The sequence below is a fragment of the Suricata suricatta genome, chromosome 8, assembly GCF_006229205.1.
Source record: "Suricata suricatta isolate VVHF042 chromosome 8, meerkat_22Aug2017_6uvM2_HiC, whole genome shotgun sequence".
Lineage (NCBI taxonomy): Eukaryota > Metazoa > Chordata > Mammalia > Carnivora > Herpestidae > Suricata > Suricata suricatta.
In genome coordinates, this window is record NC_043707.1 from 136939294 (window position 1) to 136956677 (window position 17384).

At 50.6% G+C, this 17384-nt stretch overlaps 1 protein-coding gene and 1 non-coding gene across 2 annotated transcripts in view; both read right to left on the reverse strand.

The window, feature by feature from the left end:
- The window catches only part of CAMTA1 (calmodulin binding transcription activator 1), a 481480-nt gene that overhangs the window by 410813 nt on the left and 53283 nt on the right, over positions 1-17384 (reverse strand). The window contains exon 2 of the mRNA XM_029949848.1: positions 1807-1942. Coding sequence (XP_029805708.1) covers positions 1807-1926 — 120 coding nt within the window. The 5' untranslated portion in view covers positions 1927-1942. The remainder of the gene's footprint in view (positions 1-1806; positions 1943-17384) is intronic.
- On the reverse strand, positions 7810-7912 carry LOC115300521. Its single transcript, XR_003912692.1, has one exon. It is a non-coding gene; the product is annotated as a U6 spliceosomal RNA (small nuclear RNA).

Here is a 17384-nt window from a genome sequence, read left to right on the forward strand (position 1 = left end):
ACCACGCGCCCGCCTGAGGAGACCTCACTCTCCCGTCCCCTCCCCCACCGCCACTGACGGTCAGCCAGGCTCAGAGACCCCTGCGCTCCAAGGGTCCCCACCTCCCCCCACACAGGGGTCTGCACCCGAGACTCAGCGCGGGCCACAAAGAACTCCAAACACAGCTATGGCCTACGAACGCCCACCCGGCATTCTGATTCTCGACAGTTCTAATTTATAACACGAGGGGAGAAAATGAACACTGTGGATGTTTGTTTTGTTTTGCTTTGTTTTGCCCAGGGCTCCTGAGCTGCTGCTGAGGAAGAATTCCACCCACTGCTACTCACAACCCAAAGTTCCTGATTTACGTGTTTCTGAAGGCAAACTACGCCGGCGAGCTGCGGGCCCGGGGGCCTTCTGCAGCGCTGGGGTGAGTTCCCGAAAAACCCGCTCGGCCCTGTGTGGCCGTGCCCATCCTTCCCATTCCGTCCAGCCCTGGGGCCCCTCGAGGGCAGATCTGCAGGCACGGTCACCAGTCGGTCCTAGACTGGGGTCCGCAGGAGCGCGTTCGGGGCGATCTGCATTTTAGTGTCTCACGAGTTGATTAAGCCACGCTGTGCAAACACTGAACACAGGAGAACGTGCGAAAGTGGGAGTCCTCATCTCGGGGGTTTTTTGTTCGTCATCATAAAGCTCTGCTGTTGGGTGTTTAAAAAATCCCCACAAAAACGTAACACATAAGTTCGCTCTCTCTGTGGGGTAATACAATAAAAGCCACTGGATGCTATTTTTAACAGCCGTAAAAGCACATGATTAATATAGAAAAAGTCATCGGGATAAAGTGTATCACAAAGAATGTCAGCCTGGAGTGTGAGCTGTTGAACTCACGAGGAACTACGGTCCAGGGGATCAGTCCTGGCAGCCGGAGGACCCAAAACACCAGCGGACTCCGGGATCCCGCCCTCCGACCAGCGCGAAATGTCGGGAGGGTCACAAGCCACCTTCTCAGCTCCTGGCCCAAGACGGCACCGTCCTCACGGGGAAGATCTTCTACAAAGATCAGCAAGCAACACAGGCAAGTGGGTGCTCGCTGACTAGCAGACCACAATGTACCACAAAACACACCCTCTCTCTCTGCCGCTGTGAACCCACGGCCTGGGCCCTCAAACAATGAAAGGACCCCCTGGTCGCCCAAGAGGAGAGCCCGTGGTCTCGAACAACAGCAAAGAGACCAGACCACACCTTGCCTTCCCCCAGGACCCAAACCGAAGTGTGCACAGATCCCAAGAGGCGTCCTGCAGCGCCCACCTCCACCCGAGCCACAAGAACCCCGTCTATTTATCTTTAACGCCTTTAGAGTGCCCTGAGGTTGAAACGCTCAGAGGGAAACAGAAGACGCTGTCAGCAGAGGGAGTAAAGCCAGGGTCTCGTTGGAGATCACCAGCTCCCAACGGACTCACTCAGCAAAGGCAGGTCCAGGCCACCCGGAGACGCTTTAGGGTCCCCCCCTTCCCTCAATGCACCTGCAGGCATCACCATGACAGACACAACACAGGGTTCTGCAGGAACCTTGCAAATCCCAGTCTACACACCAAGGACTCCCAAGAAACAGGAGTGCTTTCGTTAAATCCGGTTTCACGGAAACTTGAATGGAGACTGCTGGGTAAGGAGGCAGAAAAGAAAAAAACAACACAGCAAACGGAGGCTTGGCAAACAAAAACACTTTTGACAGAGGTGACTCGCAGCAAATGACTCCAAAGCGATTCCATGTCGTCGCAAGCCCGTAAACGACATTGGTGGAACAAGAGAGACTTGCTTGCCCTTTACCTCCACTCCCTGGACCTTGAGCTTCATGTGGTCCTCTCTGGTCGTTTTCCCGTCTTTCCTCTTTTTCCAGCAATACCCATCCTTCCTGTATTTCACTTTCTTCCTGTTGTAGAGGATCATTGAGCCATTCTGTGGTCTGGAAACAACAAATGGTTAAGTTACCAAGAGAAGCAAGCAGGAGAAAAAATTTATGAAGAAAGATACCGCAGACCAGGAACAGTCTCTACAGAAAAGCAATATTCCACATTTGCCGGAACATCATTTTTCACCTTTTATTGCGGCTCCCTGGATTAACCATGTTTTATGGCCAGCCAAAATTTGCTTGTGGATTTGGTACCTAATGAATTAAATGTGTCAATGATAGGCTTAAAAAACATCCCCTTGGTATTATCCCCCATCTAATCAAGATATACGACGTGGGGGCCTGAGCTCTGCTTTGAAAAGTAGAAAAAACAGCAAGAGAAGGCAAAAAGAGCCGGGGGTGTAGTGGCAGACTGCAATATCTTATCTCTTGTAGAAAGATTTTCTACACATCTTTTAATCCATCACCCAGCATTAGGAAATAAATAAGTTGAACGCGGACGCTCGATGACTATGTTAAGAGCAGACCAATGGAAGAAGTAGTCACCCAGGCCAAACGCCCTTGATTCATTGCCCGCGTTTAGATCGCTGCGCGATTCGGAGGAACATCTATAGCCCTCCTCAAGCCAGCTAAGTACCTGATTCTTTCCCATTTGGGCCTCGACTGTCCGAAAGCTCAGCCCTGCCAGGTAAATTGGTCTATTTGGTCCACGACCCCCTGTACCTCAGGAAAATAGTTTGACGCCCACCTGCCTAAATGCTGAGGGTGGACGGTCACTCTTGTGCCATTCAAAATGAACAAACAAAAAGAAGTGTGAATTGTCCTAAAAAAAAAGTCACACACCAAGCGCAGAGAGCAGAGGATGCCCACACACACCTTCATGGCTATGGCGGGCGCACACTTTGGTTTGGAAACACCAAGGAGAGCAAGAACTCGATTCCTCGGGCAGCCACTTCCGGAATGACGCAGAAGCAGGCATGGGCGGATTTGACCTTCAAGGAAAACCGAGGCTTCCCCGAAAGCCAACAGTACATCACTCGCTCCCCGTGGCAGAAACCTCAGCACAGCAAGGGTCACAGATGAGACCCCACAGGCATACCTCACACCTGGCCTTGGTGCCAGAGCTCTTTACGCACACAAGGCAAGGGAGGGGGTTTCTTCCCGTGCAAGTGGGTGGCGGTGTCTTTGCGACAGAGGCTCCCCGTGGCCTGGGGCAAGAGCCTGTATCCCAGTCTCTCCTTCCTCCTCCCCCAACAAGGGGTCGTCTCACAGTCAGGCACAGAACACCGGCTAGTGTGGTCTTACTCCGGGCACACCCGGGGCAGGCAGCGGAGGCACACCAGGGTGACAGCGGCTAATTGTAGTTCCCACCCAGACGGGCCGTGTCACTGAGCAGCAAGCTGACTGAACAGCAATTCCAGTGGAAATTATAGACTTTCCACGGTGACTCCCAACACTTCATTGTTTGCCGATCGGGGCGCGACTGGTTTACGTCAGTGCTGCTTTCCTCCCTGAGTGTGGCCGACTAGGACAACTGGGAAACAGCTCCACAGGCTTGTCACTATACTGTCACCCGACCATCCGTCTCGCACCTACAAGTCTGCACTGAAAACCCTACAGTATTCATCCCTTTCTAAATGGCAGGAAGGCTCAATTATGGGGCCACCTGGGTACGGCCCTGCTCATGGTACCCGGACCACTGGAAGACCCCAAGTCCAACTACCATGCTCAGGGCCATTGCCTCAGGAATCAGCAAACGAACACATCTGATCAAATCAACGGTTCTGCATTTGTCCCGCCCCCTCCACATGGGAACGGAGACATCCACGGGAGTGCGCAAGGAACCCCGTCTGCTGAGGAAGACACCACATCAGTCTGGTCCAGCTTCTCACGAGCTCAGACAGCTACATGCAGAGCTGTCCATCACCCCACTCTTCCGAAACATGGTCAGCAAACCTCAGCAGAGCGTTCAGGCCAACTGTCCTCAGATCGTGACTGGTGTGACCCACAGAGAGTGAACTTCCCAGAATACTGTCACGTCCACAGTCAGAACCACAACTGTTCCCACCTAAGGAAGCCCATCTTCTCCCGGTGACCTGCCCTTGGCTTTCTGAGAACGCGAGAATGGCCCTGTCCTCCGACACTTGGGGCTGGACACAACCCCACAGGGAGCCCAAGTGGCCAACTTAAATGGCCTTAATAAATGGAGTCGTCATTTTAACTTGCAATAATGAGCAACCTAATGGTGTTTAATCCAGCACTCTGATTGTATTAGAGCTTGCTTCTGTTCTGTGTGACGGGGGAAGGTCCCTCCCTCCACAGTTCTCGGGTCCTAAATGTGGCAAAGAGAAAACCAGACTGTAGAGGGGCCCCACGACACGAAGAAAATGAGGCTGAGCCGCCAACCCAGGATATAATCAAGTTGGAGCTGATGGGAAGGGGTCCAAGGAGGGAGGGATGGATGGACCAGGACCCACAAGAGGGGGCCGGCCAGGGGAGGACTTTCATACATCTCACGGCAGCATAAAAGGCAGGACCCACCTGAGAAGGGCAGGGAAATGGGAACGGAGCCCAGGACAGGTGGCAGTGGTGACAGGCAGGAGGCATGGAAGTCCTGCCCCCTAATGATCCCACCAAGTTCCGGTCAGAGCCTGGCGAGGGAGAAGCAGGCCATGTGCGTGTCTACATCCATGTCTACACCTGTGTCTCTGTCCCTGGGTACCTCCGTCTGTATGTCTACACCTGCGTCTGCACTGATGTCTGTCTGCATCCACCCATGCGTATCGATGCTGACATCTGCACCTACGTCGACACCCATAGCTGCGCCTACATCCCTGTCTTTATCCAGGCTGTTTGCCTTCTCCTAACAACATGAGGAGGTAAGATCAGCACTCCCAGCGGATGAGAAAAGCAAGCCTTTGTAGCCACAGAGCGTCTGAGCAGGGCTCACTCAGACGCAGGGTGACTCCGGCGTCTCCCCCACGCCCACCGGTTTAGTACCGACTGTGGGGCCTGTCCCAGTTTGCTCCCACGGCTGGGGGATCTTTAACCCTGGAAGCACCCTTACCCAGGGGGTGGGGACTTGGTGGGTGAAGTCCTGGCCCCTTCACCCCACAGCTGGGATAACTCTGAGGCAACCCCAGGCCTCCTCAGCCTGTGGTCGGGATGACTCGGGGTCTCTATGTGATCCTCTAGAGCCTAAGTGCCAGTTGCCCAGGTAGAAACATAGACAAGAGCCCTGTGTTTGTTAGGTTTTTTAAAAAATTTTTTTAATTTACGTATTTATTTTGATAGAGAGAGAAAGGGGTGGGAGAGAGTGTGTAAGCAAGGGGGAGGCAGAGAGAGGGGGAGAGAGAATCCCAAGCAGGCTTGCCTGTGGGCATACAGCCTGACACAGGGCTCGAACTCGTGAACAGTGAGATCCTGACCTGAGCTGAAACCAAGACTCTGACGCTTATGTGACTGAGCACCCGGCTCCCCCAAGAGCCTTTTTTTTTGTATTCCTCCCTTCCTCTCTCACCTTCCTGCCCCCTACTGATGCCTCCCAGGACTGCCTGTCAAATAAGCTGTCTTGGAGTCTATCTCGGGGTCCCCTGGGCAAAGCCCTACTGACGCTGACAGTCTAAGAGATCCTTCGGGAAACAATCCGAGACCCCCAAGGCAGCAGCCAGAGAAATACCAAGGGAAAAGCTGTGAGCATCGGGAGCTTCTTTCTAACAAGGGAGGCTTCTAGCCAAATAAGCTTTTAATCTGAGACACCAATGGCTGGCAAAACCAATGACCCTTATGCAATACGGTAAAAAGATCATGGGATCAATGGAAAAGCTACTGCAAATTACAAAAGTAAACAAGTAGGTATAAAGTTAAGATACATAATCAATAGTTAGTGTGTGTGTACGTCATATACGCACACTCACACATTGCACACACACACCAAGGAGACAGAAGGAATGACAGAGGAACCCATCATATATATATTGTATGACTTACATCATACAGTAAGAAAATTAAATACTTAGGCATAAATTTAATAAGACATTCCCAAAACCCGTGGAGAAAAACTATAAATATCTAAAGGCTAAAATGGGTTTCGGTAAATGCAAAAACAGAACATGTTCTTGATTAGGAAAAGCAAAAATCATAAAAATACCAATCTCCCCAAAATTAATCTATAAATAAAAAGTAATGACAATAAGAACCCCACTAGGATTTGTTTCTGGATCTACAGAATTTTATTATAAATTTATTAGGAAGGAAAAGCTACCAGCAATAGCCAGAAAAGCTTGAATAAAGAGAACCAGGGTGTAGAGGCTAGCTCTACAAGTTATTAACACATTCTATAAAACCTCTATATTTTAAAAAGTATGGAATTGACATGCGAACACATAGACGAAGGGAACAGAAGAGGAAATCCAGAAATATTCCCATTTCCATATGCAAATTACTATACTCGGAAGGAGACATCACAAATCAGTCGGGGAAAGGGATTGACTTTTTAATAAGTGATATTGGCATACGGAAAAAGATAAAATTGGATCTATTCCCCACATAGCAGCATGAATTCCAAATGGACCTGAGATTTAAATGTAGTAAATAAAATCATACACTGCTATGGGAAAAAACATAGGTGAACCTCTCTATTACCTGAAAGTGGAGAAAACTTCCCAAGCAGGATTAAAAGTGCAGCAAGAATAGGTGAAAGACAGGTACAACAGAGCATAAACAGAGCTTTCTGACTAGAAACGACCGAGGGCTCCAACATCACATCCTTTCCAGCACTTGGCATTGTGTCGCCTCTTGGATTATGGCCATCCCACTGGGTGTGAGGCTGCGTTTTATTTTGCATCTCCCTAATGATTCATGATATTGAGCATCTTTTCAGGTCCTTACTAGCCATTCATATAAGTTCTTTGGTAAAATGTCTATCTGAAGCTTTTGCCCATTTTTAATTGAGTTGTGTTCTTTTTGCATTGTAAGAGCTGTTTCAATAAAATCTGGATAGAAGTCCTTTATCAGATATTGGATTTGCAAATGTTTTCTCCCAGCCTGTGACTTTCCTTTTCCTAATGGGTTTCTTTTAAAGAGCAAAAGGTTTTAATTTTGGTAAAGTTCCAATTTTTCAATTTCTCTTTCTTTTATGAACCATACTTTCAGTATCATATCTAGGATTGTTTTTCACCTAACCTGAGGTTACAGATATCTCCTCTCGTGTTTTCTTCTGAGCTTCGTAGTCTCGGCTTTCACATTTAAGTCTATGATGCATTTTGAGTTAGCTTTGTGTATGGTATGAGGTAAGGGCCTAAGTTGGGTTTTGGCACGTGGATATCCAATTGTGCCAGCACTATTTTTGTAAGTTTGTTTGTTTTTGTTGTTGCTTAAAAAAAAGGCTATCCTTTTCCCCATTGAATTATGATCGCATGTTTGATTAAAATAAATTGACCATAAATGTAAGACTTTATTTCTGGGCTTCATAGTTTGCTGTTTTCTATCCATATGCCAATACCATACTGTCTGGATTGCTACAGCTCTGTAGTAAATTCTGAAGTCTGGGACTCTAAGTCCTCCAACCTTGCTCTTATTTTTCAGAATTGTCTTGGCTGCTCTAGGTCCTTTGTATTCCTGTGAAAAGTTTTTAGGTAAGTTTGACAATTCCGGCAACAACAGCAGCAATAAAAATGCCTGCTGGGATTTTGACAGAGGTTGCAGTGAGTCTAAAAATCTCTTTGGAAAGAACTGCCATCTTAACAATATCGAATCTTCTAATCACTTCCAATCACACAATGTGGAGTGCCTCTCCATTTATACAAATCTTTAATTTCTCTCAGTAAGACTTCATAGGACAGGTTTCACATTCTATAAATTAAATTTTCTAAGTACTTTATCCTTTCTGATGCTACTGTGAATGGAATTAACATGTTTGTTTAAATATGGAACAATTGACGAATCTGCACGTCATCCTTGCGTTGGGATCATGCTGATCTTCTCTGTATTGTTCCAATTTTAGTGTGTGCGCTGCCAAAGTGGGTACTGGAATTGTTTACTTTAAATTTCACTTTTGGGTTGTTTGTTTACACATTCCCACTTATATATAGATACTCAGTTGATTTTTCTATAACTCATCTTTTATCTGTGACCTTGCTAAATTCATTTATTAGTTCTAGTAAAATTTTTTTGGCAGATTATTTAGGATCTTTTACATTTATAATTAAGTCACCTATGAATAGAGTTTCACTTCTTCCTTTCCGTTCGAGATGCCTTTTCTTTTTCTTCCCTTATTGCATTGGCTAGAACCTCCAGTACAGCGTTGAATAGAAATGGTGAGAATAAACAACCTTGTCTTTTTCCTCATCTTAGGGGGAAAAACTCAGTTTCACCAGTAAGTATGATATGAATTGTGTCAAAGATTTTAAATTATTTATAAAAAGGACGCAGGGGGCGCCTGGGTGGCTAGGACAGTTAAGTGTCATACTCTTCATCTCAGCTCAGGTCTTGATATCACAGTTGTGAGTTCAAGCCCCTTCACACGCTGGGTGTGAAGCCTACTAAAAAAGAAAAAAAAAGACTTGGGAGTCAACTTGAAGTGGCTCCTACTGACCAAAAATGGACCAATTTAAGCATCAATAAGAATAGCAACTGCTTTGAGTTAAAAACCATTAAATATGTTTAAATCCATAAGTTCATAATGAACCTAAAGCACACAAACAAAAAACTAACTGATCATTGTTGGAGGAGGCTCCTGACCTAATATATTATTCCGAAAACTGAAAAGGTATAAGGAGGAAGAATCAGGCATTTATCTTACCTTTCCTGTACAAACTGTTCCTTGGAGTTAGCAAATCACAAAGGAGAGGACTTTCTCAGTAAAAGTATTCCCACCAATACATGAAGAAGTGAGAGAATTAAAACATCACCATTTTGCAGCCCCTAATAATTAATGAATCATCAACTGTGACTGACATCACAAAGAAGAGACAACCAGACAGAATATGTCCCTGACAGAAGAATACTTTGCTATAGGGGGAAAAAAAAGTGTTTTAAAAAGGAATTTGAAATCATTTAGACTTCTTGATCTACCACTTTATAAGATCCACGGAGGACAGAAGAACACAGTAAAGGACACCATGGGGATATTGTCAGCAAAATCCAGACTGTGGGAAACTACAGGGCAGATGACCTAGATTCCTCAACGAATTCAGTGAAAAAGAGACTAAGAGAATATTAGAGTAGAGATATATTGATTAAAAGAGACAAGAGAGGTATCAACCAGTCACAATTTGTAAAAAAAAAAAAAATACAGAATTTGTGAAACAACTGGAATCTTGAACAATGATTGGATGTTTAGTGATATCTAGAATTATTAATTTTAAAGAGTGATAATTATAGTGCAGGGGTATTGTTTTAAAAAGAGACCTTATATTTTAGAGATATATACTAACACATTCACTGAGGAAATTGCACAGTATCTAAGACAGGCTTCAAAACAGCACGCGTGGTGGGAGGGGGAAATGTGAATGAAACCAGACTGGCCATGTGCTGACTACAGTTGAAAGCGGATGATAAGTATATGGGAGTTTATTACATTAGCCTCTCTATATTTGTAGATGTTTGAAATTTTCCATAATAGGAAGTAAAAAAAATAAAAGATGGGATTTGAAGTGAGCTCTAGGTTATATCTTAAAGCTTGGCTCAGCTCCTTATGAGCTGTGTGACCTTGAACAAATTACTTGATCCTTCTGTTGCAGGAGGAGGAGGAGGTGCCCACCACGTAATAAGTGTTCTTCATGACTAGTGATGTTAACAACCGTGGCCCCTGTTTGTAGGGTCCCCTGTCAGGGACAGTGATGGAAGGACTCAGGGTGTAACGAAATGGCACCTTTCAGGGTGCAGCTGGAAAATTTACCCAGGGGACAGGCAATCTGTCTGTAAGCACTGAGGCACACACACTCATCCACCACTTTAAGGCAAAATGCATTTTCTAAATTCGGTGCAGAGAAGACGATCGGTACCTAATGATCAGAGGGGTGATGTGTTCTTGAGCGGTTTTGTGTGTGGATATTAATACGAATTTGTGGAGCCACAGGGGGCTGCCACCAAGGCTGGGATGATCCTACAAAAGGAATAGTGTAGATACTCTTTCCAGTGCTTGAGTCTAACTTTAGGAATCAGTGTGCCCCAAACAGCTCAGGTCCATGGCCCTTCCTCCAAGAACCCTCTCCTTCCCCTGTCACTAACAGATCATTTCCAGGACCTTGACAGCCACCTTAAATTCCATGCAGACAACTGAGATCCAGCCCGCTACCCCAGCATCCAGGGGCTTCCTCGGACCTCTCGTCAGCCCCGTCCCTGGCCTGGCCTAGTGGCAGCTGACTTTGTGCTGTCGGCTCTGGTCTGGCTGATTGGTACTGTTCCGTTGAAGTCACACGATATGTCCCTGTGGCTTCCCAGGGAGAAGAGGACAGATGATGTCCTTGTTCCTAGTAAGACTCCGAAAGAAGGATCTGGATGGCTTCTACACAGCGAGCATCTCTAGAGGATCCTTCTTCCAGCTAGAACACAAACCTGGGCAGGCTCCCCCTTTCTCCTCCCCTTCTGTTCATTGCCCTTGGTCCCACCTGTCACACCAGGAGGCACAAAGAAGAGCCCGGGTAGAGGGAAATGCAATTCCTCCATTTCCAATGGCCTCCAAGTCCTGGCCCCGAATGTGAAATGGGCTCCTGTGACAAGGGACAGTGTGTAGGGCCCTAGAGCAGAGGCGCTGTCCCCGGGTCCAGGGCGCAATCTCCGTTCCAGTGCAGTTAGGAAATGAGAAATGCCAGTCTTCACTGCCGCTTACATGCGTGTGCCCACACCTTTCTTCCTGATCTTTCCCACGGCCCAACGCCCATCCCCGTTTCCCAAACGCCCATCACAAGCATGACGACAAGAGGGGCCACCTGTCCAGCATTCTCGTGTGTCAGATACGGGCAGAGCCCGTCCTTCCCACTTCTCGCCTTAATCCCACGACTGCAGTGTAGCAGGTGAATACTGTTGTCCTCATCTCGCAGATGAAAAGCACACAGAGAAGGGAATTAACTTTCCCAAGGTCACACAGCTGTGGAGGACAGAACCGGTGAACCAGCCCACTGCCCAGCCCCCCTTCCTGGGGTCCTGCACGTGCCCCCAGGTGCCCCTTTCCCTTCTCTAGGAGCAACCCGGGGCCCTTTCAGAGCGCACATTCCGTCTCACGCCAGGACATTTCATATGAAGGAAGGATCATTGGAGCCTGATTTAAATCGTTCCGCTAGCCCTTCCTTTTGTTGCAAGGAAAGGAAAGGAATCTGGAAAAGGAATGTCTCGGCGGCTTATCTCCCCTGCACACAGACCCAGCGAGAGTGGTAATTGATGGCTAGAGCACAGCAAGGTTGATAGGATGCCAAACGGAACCCCAAGAAGCCACAGCGACGGCCCAACTCTCAAGGACAGGAACTGCTTTATTGACTTGCGACCTGGTGTTTTCTTCTGACTTGTTTATAGGGTCTGCACGACTTGGGGGACAAGGAGCAGGAAAGCTGGCGGGGAGCACTCCGTGTCCTCCCTTCCCGGTCCCCACCCCCCTCCCCAGTCTGGCCACTGTGAGCTATTTATGGAACGACAGGGAAGAAGGGGCTGCCAGGCCCGGCCCGGGCTGCTATCTGCCAGATATGAAAACCAATTGCTTTTCATAATAAATTCCAGCTGGAGCCATAGAAATAATAGGGACTGGGAGAAGGTAACACCAATTTGCTTTATTTGATTAGCTCCTTCTTGGGCGGTCTTACCCCAGCTTCTTTTCATTAAAATAAGGGCAAATTGAAAATCGTAAAAGAGGCTTTCCTATCAGGAAACAAACGGTGCCCAGAAGCCCCCGTCGCCCGCGAGGCGTCAGCGCCAGCCCGCCGGCCCTGTCCTCTGGGAGCACATCCCCAGGGGCTCTGTTTGAGGGTGCTTCTCCGGAATAAAGGGGGAGGCGGCACCTGCGCTGCCCAGCAGCGAGTGCTGCGTGCTGCCCGTCTCCTGCAGGCCCCCCTAAACCCGAGGAAGGACCAGGTCAGGGGTCCCCCAGGGGCTGGGCACCCAGACTGTCATGTGCACAGGCCAGGACGCCCCTGTGGGGGACTGAAAGCAGGGTGAGGGGCAGCTCAAGCCGCCAGAACTCGGAGGCAAAGACCAATTCACTATATGCAGCCTGCTAACCATAGGTTTGTTCCTACCAACCGAGGCTGACAGTCACCGAGGAGCCTGCCCGTGTGAAGAGATGGTGATGACCAGGAATCACTACCCAGCAGGCCTGCAAGGACTCATTCGTGGCTCCTTGCCTAGAGCTCCCAGGGCACTCGGCTTGAAACTCTATCGTGACATTCAGTGATATATTCAATTAATATTTACTGAGCAGCTATTATGGACCAACCATTTGTGTAAGATCCTCTAGGTGCCACTGTGACTAGAAGTGTCCAAAACCCTGCCTGTGTCGGGGCTGCTGTCCCATTCAGGAGGTAGAAGAAGACACAGAGAAGCAGGGCGATCACTTAGCCTTGGCGTACCGGCCTCGCCCTTGACCTCCTCCACCTGCCCCAGCGCTGTGTAAACAGTAAGAGCTCATCCAACAAGGAACTCGGGCAGGAACAAGGGGAGTCTTCTCCTCTGTCCTGAAAACACACAGACGGCACCACTCACATTTCAAGGGTTGGGTCAGTGACGAAGCAGAAGAAAAAGGCAAGACAGAACCCACGGGGCCGCCTGCCTTCGGGTTCAACACCGCTGGGAAGAAAGAGAACCTTCCATCGCTGCTACCTGCAGCCCAGGTCACGGGAGCCCGAGCCCAGTGAAGCAAAAAGACTATCGCTCAAATGCCACCGGCATCTGGGTCCTGTTTGACCCCGCTGACATCTCATTTGGCTAAAATCCATGCCCCTAAATAGAGCCTGGCACTTTCACAGACCCTCACTTGTCACATTCCAACACCGATATTTTATTAATAATCCAATGTAAATCTGAGAGAAAATTAATGTGTCATCTCCTAGCAGGAAGGACTAAACATCTCAATGTGACGGTCTGTTAGAGTTGTCATTTATCATTAGCATGCAGTTCAAGGCGAGCGTCCCACATTCTGGTGGGAGGCGTTCGAGACAATGAATCTCTGGGAATTAGCTTCTGGTCCAATTATTCCTGTTTTTTCCCCCCACCTACCTAGGAGATAAATTCCGTCTCGGTGGGAGGAAAAAAAAAGAAGAAGGAGAAGAAGAAAAGCAGGAGGAGGGAGTCTGCTTCCTGGGTGAAATCAATTTTTCTGAAGGAGACAAGGCAATATTCATTTGGCGAGAAGGGAGTCAGGCTGTACGCTAACGGCCAGTAAATGGAGCCGTTCTGGTGAAAACTTCCTCAAATCAAATGTAGGGGAACCTCTTAATGGGCTTTGTTCTTTTTTTCCATAATCCATAACTATTAAGAGAAAGATGGGCAGACTGAAGACCTGCCAAGGGGGAGTTGTGTAACCACCAGGCAGGGCCACCTTCCAGGGACACCCAAAGAGGTCACGGTAAACGCCGGTCCCTCCTGCTCTCCACGCGTCCCCGGGGCTCCCTCCGGGCCGGGCATGGCTGTCAGCCCTCCGGTCCCCTGGCAGGCATGGCCTGGTCCTCAGGGAGCTTATAGTCTAGCCAGGGAATCTATTGATAAACAAACTAATAACCGACAAGGGCTCCCCAGAAAAGAACCCAAGATAGAAATGCGGTGCATTAAAATAGAATTGTTTTGTCTAGTAACTTGAATTTTTTTTTAATCTTTAGTGGAAAACTTAAAAATGCTCTCTAGAGGCAATCAGGCTTCTGGCGCCAAAGCAAACAGTCTCCAAGATGAAGGCTGGCTTCTCCCACCAGTGGGAGCCGGGCAGGAATACGGGGGGAGCCCAGGGCCGGCCCTGCCCAGGCGAACCGCGCCATCCAGCCACACCCAGGGGTCCGGGGTGGCCTGGCTCAGGCGCCGCAAAGGGAACTGGGGAGGCTGTCCCCGCGGGTGTGGGTTACCCATGCCATGTCCTGCAGCGTGACAGTCGGCTTCAGCCCTGCAGGCGGAGGCCAAGGGAAACAGCACGGAGACCGGGCGGCCTGCAGCGGACAGAGCAGGACCCGCCACCACAGGGAGCCGTCTCCGCACAGTGCCAGCCCCAGCACATCTGCCAGTGCCCTTCGGCGCGCCCATCGTGACCCCTGGCCGGCCGAGCTGTCCGTGCTCCCGGAGCCTCCGTGAGGGCAGGGGTCCTGCTGGTTCGTTTGGGCCACAGGAGTGGCCCCTCGCACCCACACAGCCCCCTCAGGTAGGTGCCATCAGCTTCCCATGTTTGCAGAGAGGAGACCACGTCTCAGAGGTGACAGAGGCCTCAAGGTCACAGAGCTGCCAGCGGGAGCCCCAGGTCAGCCCCTGGCCTGTCCTAGGCGGAGGGGCGTCACCACCGCCTCCCTGACCCGTCTCACCGCTCAGCGGTCACACTGCTGACCCTGACCGAAGACCCCGCACTGTCCTTGCGTTAGCTCAGTGTGTGATGACCGCCGGGGCCCATGCGGCCTGAGACCCTCCCTACCCAGCCGGCTGGCCCCCTGCCTTCCTCTCTCCTGCCTGCCCTTCCCCTCCGGACCTGGCCCAGACAGCGTTTGCTCTCTCCCGACGTCAAACCCACCATCACGGGGCGGAGAGGCCATCTCCGAAGATCCCCCCGAGGGCGGATCTGCTTGACCCGCCCAGAGAGGGGCACCTTCGTCGGAGGCTCCTGCTCCACAGCAGACCCCAGGGCACCCTTAGTTGGGAGCCCCTCCCTGCCTCTTCATTTTGCATGCAGGTGCCTGGGGACACAGGGATGGCTCCTGGGCGGACTGCCATGTGCCAGGCACCAAAAGGTCCCTCCTACCCTGTTGCTGAAGGCTCCCACCAGAAGCAGGCATGGAGCCAAGTCGTTCTGAGCTCAGAGAGGGAACTTCGAGAAGGAAAGACGCTCTCTGCCCACGGGCAGGCCTTGATGGCCATAGCTCTGGGCTCTTAAAGGAGTCACGGGCACCAGCTCTCTGTGCCCACCTGGCATGGAGCCCAGGGGCTGCGGGGTGCATCCCGAAATCATCTCGGCTGCCCTTCACCTGGGCTGAGAACTGATGGCTTCCTCCCCGGGCTCTGGAGCTCAGGCCCCCAGGCAGAGAGCCTGAGAGATAACCTCCACCCAAGGCCAGGCCCTGCGCTGCCCTCCATCGCGACACAGATGATGATTTCCTCCCACACAGAAGACCACAGACTCTAGCAAGCGCTGCCGGGATTAATAACAGAATCAGGGAAATGACCTTTGGTGCAGATGGAGGGGTGATGAGGCAGAGAGATTCAGGAGACGCTCCAGATGGCAGGAGACGGGCAGCAAAGGAGCTTCTCCATGAGCAACGGCCGGCCGGGGGAGGGCTGTGGGGAAGTGGGTGGGCCCGGAGGGGCCATCGGTGGGGGCACGGGGATGCCGAGCATCCCCCCAATGAAACTTCTCAATGACAAGAGTTTCCTTTTTTTCTCTTCCTGTAAAACAGTGTACGTTCACTGGAGACAAGTTGGAAATACAGGTAGGGGAGAGGAAGAAACAGGCCACCGCCAAGTGCTGATAAACACGGGGGGGCTGCTTTCTGGCCTTGCTTTCATCCAAATATTTCTCATGGGGCCTTTGAGCTGCTTGGGGCCTGAAGAATGGCCCATTCAGGCCCCAGTAGATACTTCCCAGGGACCCTTCAATTCCAGGGACTGAACCAGTGCGGCCAGGTGAGAAGGCGCCCAAGGTGTGAGCCTATGGAAGATTCTGGAGCTCGGGGCTCACGCTGCTCCTTGCCACCTGTGCATAGGCTCGGCCCCCCTCTAGGCCCACACTCCTGCCCACTGTCTCCTCTCCCCTTTTTCACCCACACACTGGACCCTCCCCCCCGCCCCCTGCCCCTCACTCTGCCCAATCCTCTGGCACTTAAGGGTTTCATGCCCCTAGTCTTGCCCTCTTGGCCCCTTGAGAACAAAGGCCACACCTCACCAGTCTCTGTAGACTCCCATAACCTCCCGCTGTGCAAGCCTCGGTCTTCCACGGGTGACCAAGACAAAAACAGGGAGGTGACGCTCTATCACTGACCACTCCCCCGAGTCCCCTGCCCCCTGCTCTCATCTCCGGCCTCTATACGCTCTCCCTTTTCTGCTCCAGACCCAAGAGCTGCCCACTCAGGGACAGAGCCTCACCAGCCCCGCCTACTCCAGGGTGGCCTTCCCCACGTGCAGGGACACAAGTCCCGGGAGCACACTGTGAGTTAGCCCGGCAACCGGAGCCTTCCTCCAGCTGGGCTCAGCCTGCTTTGCTGCCTTTTTCCACACACGTCCTTAAGCACCAGGGGCCCAGGCCCATGGGTCACCTGTACAACGTGTGTCCTTGGGCCTCTGGGTCATGGTGCAGGGTATCACCTTAGCCCTGTCTGTCTCCCCTGGCCAAAGCCCAAACCCTGTTGAGTTCCTCAAGGCCTATCTCAAATGATACTATTACTACCTCGCCCCATGGAATTAGATTCCACCTGCTCTACCCCTTCCCTAGCACAACACAGTCCCCCAATCTAGACCCTCCCTGCAGTGGCTTCTGTTTGATTCCAGGTCCACCTGTCTGCTTCCCCAGAAGACTGGAAACCCTTGTGCAGGAGCCACATCCCTTTATTTCGGGTCTCCTATAGACCCAATAGGGTTCTTAACTATGGTGGGTCTCCCAAAATATCTCCAGTGGGTTGCTACCTAGGACTGGGAGCAGAGGTGATCTGTAAAGACCTCCCCAAATGCCAGTAGGAACCAACAGGTACTGAGCAGGAAGTGAGGGTCGGGCACCGTGGTGAAGGCTTACATGGGTGAGCCCAACTGACTTGTATAGTGAGCCTGTATAGCAGGCCATGCGGTCATTCCTCTTCTGAGGGGGCCACCGAGGTTCAGAGAGGCTAGACAATCTGCCCAAGCCCACACAGCAGTGATGGGTGACACCAGCATTCCGTGTAGACGGGTCTCACTCCGGGTGCATGTTTGGACCCCTGTCCTATGCCACCCCCTCCCCACCACCAGGAGATGGTCACGATGTGCACAGAGACTCAGAACGCCACAGAAAACAGCAGGGTGATCGGAAAGGGTCTATTTCGTGCACCTCGGATCCGACCAGAAGGAGCTCTCTGAGCAGCCTCGACACCCCTGGTGTCAGGGCTGCAAATCTGCCGCGCACGCTCCCCAGACGGAAATACATCATCCAGGCGTTCTTCGCAGCGTGGGCTGCGTCGTCGGGGGGTTGTCCCTGACTTTCATTAATTATAACGTGGGTTGTGCTGAAGGTGTTTTGGTCAATAGAGACCTCTTTGCCTCCTCTCTCCAGAGCTCGTAAATCTGGCCCTGTGGTCTAACAGCCATGATGTTCCTCTAATCATGTTACTGCAATATTAATAAGGCTGTTTAATGC